The sequence below is a fragment of the Ylistrum balloti genome, unplaced genomic scaffold (assembly GCF_031769215.1).
Source record: "Ylistrum balloti isolate Yb309-2 unplaced genomic scaffold, AGI_CSIRO_Ybal_v1 Utg369992, whole genome shotgun sequence".
NCBI classification, from domain to species: Eukaryota; Metazoa; Mollusca; class Bivalvia; order Pectinida; family Pectinidae; genus Ylistrum; species Ylistrum balloti.
Window position 1 is genome coordinate 415,260 of NW_026782074.1, and position 9,185 is coordinate 424,444.

At 35.3% G+C, this 9,185-nt stretch overlaps 1 protein-coding gene across 1 annotated transcript; it reads right to left on the bottom strand.

The window, feature by feature from the left end:
* Positions 1 to 1,676: 1,676 nt before the first annotated feature.
* LOC132547994 (serine protease inhibitor dipetalogastin-like) lies at positions 1,677 to 4,134 on the bottom strand (the record flags this gene model as incomplete). The annotated part of the gene is made up of 6 exons (XM_060211808.1): positions 1,677 to 1,812; positions 2,069 to 2,200; positions 2,448 to 2,579; positions 2,884 to 3,018; positions 3,325 to 3,456; positions 4,109 to 4,134. Coding segments are annotated over 6 exons (693 nt in total), but the record flags the coding sequence as incomplete, so codon positions are not given.
* Positions 4,135 to 9,185: the final 5,051 nt, after the last annotated feature.

Below are 9,185 nucleotides of genomic sequence, written 5' to 3' on the forward strand. Positions count from 1 at the left end.
TTTAGCTCTTAAAATATACCTTATTTAAAGATATTTAATTTACGCTAAGTTGTTTTCATCATCATCATTTATGTATGTGATTATTGGAATTATGACAACACGAAGGTGCTTATTCTTCCAATGAGTGCACCCCTGTCCATAGCTATGATATTCGCATGCACTACAATGTAACATGGAATATTGCTAGTTTGTTGTTTTATAATCAATGTACTTTTCAATGACATAAGTGCCTTTCATTCATAATATACCCCAATCATGAATGTATGGCGACCAAAGCAAACAAATGTTTAAGAACACCAATGATTCATCAAAATCATAATTAAAACACAAAATGAACTAAAACGAGGCGGAAGTATGACCATAACAGCACAACGTACAAGTAATTTACTAGGATGATGTATAACAACTAAATCGTTAGGCATGCTCCAGAACATCTAAATAATCAAACTCAATATCGATAAAGGACATAAAATGTTTCTGATGCTGTTCTGACGGTGACTACAAAACTTACTCAGTCATTTATCCAAACCCTTTCTGGTAAACATAACAGTTATTAGTTTTCATGAATCGCACAGATCATGATATCGGGGACAGGCTCTAAATTCTCATAGTTTGCGAAGCAGGTATCATACTTAGGTATGTGATATTTGCATCAGGGAGATAGGCACATTATTTTGTTAATTTTATTTACTCTGTGTAACTACACATGTTAGGTTCAATAACCTATAGACATCCTTTATTGTTAGAGAAGAACAATTATGTAAAATAGACACTGGACTAGTTCAAGTTGTAATTATTTCCATTCATAGTGTTAGAAATGAACTACATACGATTCTTCAGCTGTACACTTGTTCCCGTACGTCCGTCCGTCCACTCCACACACTGGACGGTATTCTGTAGTGCATACACGAACTTCAGATCGACAAGGACATTCGCCTTTACACTCCACAGGAACTTCGCTAAGTATGGAAAGCATATAATTACATAATATGAAAACAAAATTTATTATTGATTTTTAATGACTGAGTCAACTTCACTTTTCTACATTTCTCAAAAGATTATGGATTGCTTGTCACGTTGCTTTTTCCTGCTGGTTTATTCTGAGTTAGCTTCCAATTGACATACAGACACTGTAACAAGTATGTGTTTTCATTGTTGATGTTTCTAGAGAGTTTAGATAGTATCAGTTTATGATACTAAGAGCAAATTAACTTTCACAAGTAAATGGGGACTTTGCAACAGACAGGTCTAGAGTTCGAATCCACGGACTCAACAAATATCCTCGGTAGTCTCCATCAGTACCCGTCATTGTATATATCTTTAACAACTCCAAGGAAAAACACAAAATCATTAAATGTGACCTGTGTATCTACATTTAAAATAAGGTAAACCTGTAGGAGATTGAAATACTTACGCGCAATCAGCTCCACAAATATTTCCATAAGTTTTCCTATTGACACCACAGACAGGGTCGTAGTTCAGTTTACATAAACAGGGCGCTGATTTTTTACATGGGCATTTCCCCTCACAGGCCTTCTCAACACCACTGCAAAACCATCCAGTGTTTTTGAATTGTTATATCAACATGATATAAATCTATGATATATTATCGATAATAAACATCAATACATTGTAAACATCGGAGTGTCTAAAACGATTATTTAATTTCCGATTACTTACGCGCACTTAGATAAGCATTTGTTTCCATATGTTTTTCCATCGACGCCACAGACAGGTTGGTGATTTTTGGTACATACACAGGGCTTACGTTTTGTACACGGACACTCTCCATCACATGCCTCTGTCACGCCTCTGTTGTCATAGTTAAAAGTAACAGTCAGAAACATATTAAAGGCCGGAGAGGCAATATGGCACAATCTAAAACACTTAATAGCAATGAAATTTATTCAGATTTAATTGCTTCTATTGAATGACACTACTGAGTTTAAATAGAATAATTCACATAAAAATGAAAGTCTAACACTATCGTATGTGTTGAAAAAGCTCTTTCGGCTAGGTTAGAGGCAAATCAGTTTTGTTTCAAGATTTTCTACAATGAATTACTCACGCGCACTTAGCTCCGCATGCGTTTCCGTAGGTTTGTCCATCAACGCCACAGACGGGGTTGTAGTCTAGGGTACATACACAGGGCTTAAGTTTCTTACACGGGCACTCTCCATCACATGCCTTCTCTACGCCCCTGCAAAACCGTAGATTGAGTGTGAATTTGGGGATGCATCGAAAAATTCATAATGTGAAACAATACATTATTTTTCGGAGTTCCTCACATTTCTTTAATCAACTATATTATATGATACATGAAAAGATGAATAGAGTCAATTTACACCAATAGTAAAACTATACTGTGTTGTTAATAGATATCTGCCATGGTTGGGTTCTACACCATTGATTATTTATGTTAGCATATTCTATATAGAATCACTTACGCGCAATTAGCACCGCATACGTTTCCATAAGTTTTTCCGTCGACGCCACAGACGGGGTTGTAGTCTAATGTACACACACAAATCTTTGGTCTTTTACACGGGCACTCTCCATTACAAGCCTTCTCAACGCTCCTATTGTTATATATGATAAATAGAACTAAACCATTATATATAAAATAAAACTTCACGTACTTGCGATTTTCTCAAGATTCATTCTGTATTCTATCTGTGATTCTATAGATATTTTTTCTTTACACCGATTCATTTCTCCCCTAGGTAGGTACACAATAAATGCGGAACATATTGGATCTATGTCAAGGTATTGAATTACGTCCATTCTTTCGATATTTTCGATTTATTTGATAATGTAAGGGCGTGAATTTCGTGGTAAATGTATCAGCTCTTAGCTGCTTAATATAAACTTGAAGGTGCTCACGCGCATTTCGCTGTACACGGGTTTCCGTAGGTTTTGCCGTCTAACCCGCAGACTGGGTTGTATTCCTTGGTGCAAATGCACGGCTGGTGGTCGACTTTACAAGGACACTGACCTTTACAATTTACTTTTACTTTCCTGAAACAAAGGAAATGAATCAGGAACATAATTTCACATTAAAGACAATCAGATTGAGATATTCTTGTCAACATAGTCTTCACAGTATACAGACACAAGTCTGAAAAGGCCAGGATGTAGCCGTTGTAAACTTATATTGATGGGTGATTTTAGTTACTTTGTAAAGACATGTTTCTGTATACTCACGTTTTATATTCATGGTATCATTGCTGATTTCAATTATTTGACATATAAAAAAAGTCATGACATCAAGTGGACATCGTGCTTTGGGAGAATTATATATTGTAGGTTTTAAAAAACACTTACGCGCATCTTGCAGTACATGGGTTGCCGTAGTTTTTACCGTCCACGCCGCACACTGGGTTGTATTCCTTGGTACAGAAGCACCGCCGGTCGATCTCACAGGGACATCGACCTTTACAAGCAATGCCGATTTTTCTGTAAAAAAGGACAATTCCATTATTGATTTTCGTTCCACCTGAAGAAACATCAATCACTCGAAAATGTACAACTATTTTTTTTTATTACCTACAAAACCGTTCAGATTGTTTCTGTAGTCTGTTTCCTAATGTACCACACATGAAAAATAAAAAGGTAAGGGTAGATTTGTGTTAAGACTATTCTAAGATACTGTTTGTCAATAGAATATAATAAGTAAATAACATATTGATCATACATCCAGAACTTAATTGGCATTTCAATGATAAAGGATGTAACCATGACTATGTTTTCATCTCAAGCATATGTTGTGCATATTAATGAAACATCTGCCTAGGTGGCATTACTAAACTATCTTCAAAATAGGAATAATTCTTCTACGTGCAAATTCTTTTGGTGCTACGTACGTTTATAACAGTTCTCTGCTGTTGATATATGAAAACATTAAAATATTTCTAAGCATAGCTTGATTTTTATGTATATATAAAATAGCGTATGGAAGTTGAAATTATTGACCGTTAAAAAACATTAAAAGAAAGCATATATTCAGAAAAACAATTAAGCGATCAAAATGCGCTCATGTTTCTGAAGTCCATGCACTCCCTAGAATCGGGATATATGTTACACTTTTCGAGATCAACAACGTGCGTACCTGCGATTAGCAACACATGTGCTTCTATATGTGCGACCGTCTACACCACACACTCGTCCACGTTGTGTGCTACAACGCCGTCTCCTGTCTGTAATAAAATAATATTCCATTATACACGGAAAAATCATAGTAATGTAAACCATGTCTGGTGAGATTTTACATCTTATTACATCTTTGAAGTGAAGAGAATAGATCTGTTGGCTATACTTCATGTTTTGCGTGTATTGCTAGTTCAAGTGCCTGTAGCGATGTTACAATTACACCAGGACTATATTCTGGTAAAAAAGGGAATACAACAATACAGGGCACAACTGTGACAGTTTGTTCATCGTTGTGTACAGTCCTATATATGGCTTAGTAAATTAATCATTTCGCAGTCACTAACAGTGGTTTTATTGTCGTGCTGGTTGCCAAGGGCTTCCTGTTTGATAATTTATTATTTATATCGATTCCTCGCGTTGTACAACATCCTCATGTATGATACTCTTACATCAAAGACGTGTCTTAAAATGACGAAACAATTCACCAAGGACTTCATTCTCGTGTGATATTACCTACCTCTACCTTCATCCTCATGTAATATCACTTACCTTTGACTTCATCCTGGTGTAATATTACTTACCTCTAGCCTCAACCTCGTGTAATATCACTTACCTTTGACTTCATCCTCGTGTAATATTACTTACCTCTAGCCTCAACCTTGTGTAATATCACTTACCTTTGACTTCATCCTCGTGTAATATCACTTACCTTTGACTTCATCCTCGTGTAATATCACTTACCTTTGACTTCATCCTCGTGTAATATTACTTACCTCTAGCCTCAACCTTGTGTAATATCACTTACCTTTGACTTCATCCTCGTGTAATATCACTTACCTTTGACTTCATCCTCGTGTAATATCACTTACCTTTGACTTCATCCTCGTGTAATATTACTTACCTCTAGCCTCAACCTTGTGTAATATCACTTACCTTTGACTTCATCCTCGTGTAATATTACTTACCTCTAGCCTCAACCTTGTATAATTCACTTACCTTTGACTTCATCCTCGTGTAATATTACTTACCTCTAGCTTCATCCTTATGTAATATTACTTACCTCTGGCTTCATCCTCGTGTAATATTACTTACCTCTAGCCTCAACCTTGTGTAATATCACTTACCTTTGACTTCATCCTCGTGTAATATTACTTACCTCTAGCCTCAACCTTGTGTAATATCACTTACCTTTGACTTCATCCTCGTGTAATATCACTTACCTTTTGACTTCATCCTCGTGTAATATTACTCATCTCTAGCCTCAACCTTGTGTCATATCACTTACCTTTGACTTCATCCTCGTGTAATATTACTCATCTCTAGCCCCAACCTTGTGTAATATCACTTACCTTTTGACTTCATCCTCGTGTAATATTACTCATCTCTAACCCCAACCTTGTGTAATATCACTTACCTTTGACTTCATCCTCGTGTAATATTACTTACCTCTAGCTTCATCCTTATGTAATATTACTTACCTCTGGCTTCATCCTCGTGTAATATCACTTTCTCACTGTAATACTTACGAATTGCTTCACCTTCGGTTACAAGATAGCATGCGACTATCAAAAGAAATCCTTGTAAGTAAAGAAAGTTCCTCATTCTGATTCGTTATCTTCGGGAATCCTGATGCACCTGAGCTGTAAGATAGTGAGACGGTTTTATAAACTCCTCCTTCCCGGATGTCACGTAGATAGTGACAGCTACATATCTCACTTGGCGTCACATGACAGAACACATTGATCATATTCATGTGGCTAAATGGAGGACATAATGCTATGTATAAAGTGTAGGAATATTGTTGATGTTTGAAAACATTTTCTCTGGAGAATATGTGATAAATAAAATGATGTTTTATATTTGGACAATATTTTGAGACTCGCATCATTAATCACTGTGTCAGTTACGTGTAACAATATAAAAATATACCTAAAACAGGTGCAAATTATAGTAAAACAATTTGCTTTCCTGATATTAAGACAAACTTAGCATAAACAATCTACAATTATCTGCTCAATAATTAATGTATTTTATATTGTAACAAAAATTGTCTACTCACAGATATAGCTTTGTTATCAAGTAGGAGGTGATTCAGTTACTCGCAATAAATCAGTTTCACGGAACAATCTACTTTTATCTACATATCTTGTATTGATCATGGCACATTATCGCGTAGAGCCATCTGTGGCGTCAAATTAATTGAATTATCAAAAGCATTTTCTTAAGATAGCGTAGCATTTACAACTTCATACTGAGTTGAAATATTGTAGTACTTTTAAATTTTAAATCATTATATACAGTCATTGCTAGACATGACGTATGGAAATGTTTTTTTTTTTTAACTAAAATTCGTATCGGTGAAAACGTGACCATCTCTTCCATCCCAAATTATCTGGGTATGTTAAAAAATGCTTATACTGACATGTTTACTACGCAACACATCAGAGTTGTTTGCGTCATATATGCACGAATCGAGACTGAATTCACACGCACCTACGTTATGCGGCGTGACGTTACAATGTTCTTATTGGCTATCTAGAATACATGCTACTGGTTGATTCATAGTAATGTGATGTCAGCTTAATTGTTACACGAATTATGATAATCATCGTTCTTGAAAACTGCGTTATGAAGTATAAATTTGATTTACTTTACAATAATTGTGAAACAAGCTATCAGATTATATCAATCATTCCTGTTGGCCCAGGTGAAAGCGAAGAGGGATCTTAGAAGGAACCGGATAACCCCGAGAAACCCATCCATGGTCAGACAGGCAGGTCGACCCAATACTTCCCATTAACCCCGACGTCGAGGTGAAAGGCTAGTGTGATACCACTGCCACACCCGACCACAAATTATTGTAATGCGTTCTGCTATTTAGAAACAAACGTAACATTATATCGAAATAATACATTAATTCATTCATTTCAATTTATTTCAATTTCCAATTCTACAGATCCGATGTCCACTTACAGAATGGATAACAAATATAACACAAGTATAAATATCACAGTCACATGAAACATAGAACTATTAAATGTACAAAATATGGAACTATTGGTAAAAGGCATCCATGAGTCGTGCTTTAAATATGGTGAGAGACGAATAAAACATATCACAGTATGAAACAAGACCAGGAGATTGTCGCTTTCTATTTCATTGAAATATAAATTTTATAGAAAGCATTCTGCTATTGTTATTCATATGAAACCATGCATCTGACTCATTTTAGCGCTTAAGACATTTCTCATACATTAACTGTGCATATCAATGTAAAGTATACTGCCTTCTGGACGTAATAACGAAAACAAGTGTAGGAAATTTAAATGTTATCTTACCTGTAGACTTCTTGCTTCAACTCTATGTACTGTTTATTTTAGACGTTGGTCTGGGTGTTTATATAATGTAGAGTGGGTGTATGTTATCAGTTTGAAGTAGTAGAAGGTAAGGAGAGCCGGAAACAATTCTGATTTAATAGTACCGAGCATCAACTTGACAAGAGCCGTAAAGGTCAAAAAGTGAAATTTACTCCTATTTTTTTATTTGTACGGAAGGCTTGCGAGGTCATGTCCTTATTTAAGTACCAACTACATCTGAAGGATGGTTGTCTAATTGAGGTAAATGAAAATCAAAAAATAAAATACAATAATAATCATAATACTATATCTCCAAGCGATTTCGGTTCCCATCGACTTATTCTATATGTTGTTTTATAGATACTTTTATATGTATCATTTTGTAGAGATAAATGTACTGCTGCTGGTCATGTTATTAATTAAACAGGTATTAAATATCACATCTACGATCACTTTGTCACTTTATCACAACAATAAACAACATAGCAATTACAACGTTATGCTAATTCCACTTTAACCCCTGTGTTATACTATGGTGTAAACCACTACTTTCCCCGCTTGGTTTCCATACACTACTACACTTTATCGCAATAACACCGAAATGATTCAGTGTTTACATGGCTGATTTATAACAGTCCTGCTCCCAAGAGCCTGGGAAAATCAGATTGTACGTGGTAGATTGTTTTTTAAATCGACCTGGAAATCCCATCAACATAACAAAGTTGTTATAAGTATATAGAGGTGTTGAATACGCTCCTTTATAATGTTACGTCATACTGTTCAAAATAAGAAAATCAGATGAGACAATCATTTAATGGTCCAATATGTGGGATTGGGCACACTATTTTTCATATCCATGTTGGTATTTAGAGATATTCATGCATAGTTTTTATGCTACCCGTAAATTTTGCGGTCAACTTGTGTTCCTGTGCGGTAACCTCTTTCCTTCTTTTATTTATTATGCCAAAATTTGCCATACTTGTAAGAGTCATAGTGATGTTCTGTTTTTCTGTGTTTTTAATGATTACCATATTTGATACACATGTTAAACGAGATGTTGCAATATATGTATAGTATGACAAGATCTGTGTAATGAAAAAATCGACAAGTATATATAAAATAGGTAAAACAATCATGCAAATCATAATTAGGAAACATTTGTTTTATCAAATTGCGAAGAAATACTAACAACATATCCTTAAACAGGACTAACTACACACTAGATTACTTGTCTCCGTGACAACTTATCATTTCTCTGCCCTAGCTAAGCTAAGAAAAAAAGACGGAAGGCAGTCCATTGTAGATGCCAACACAGGAATTTCTGTACTTCTTGTGTAGAAATTGTGATAATAATGCAGTGAGGTGGTTATAACTAGCATGTCAATGCCACGATATTCGGATACTGTCACCAGAACCACCAATCAACGTGATAACAATATCAATACACCACAATAAGATAGTACATCATTACCACCACATCTTCATATCAATATATTAATTGGCTCGATGACGATGGCAAAGTATAATCCCACAACCTATCGGACAAATTTTCCAACAGGTTGCTATTTTAAAGTTCTATTCACACTCGCATAATGATGTATACTACTCAATATACATGCTCCTTGTTTTAAGGAATTTTTATAAGTTGGTTATAAAGCGTACAATTGATAGAGGTGTCTC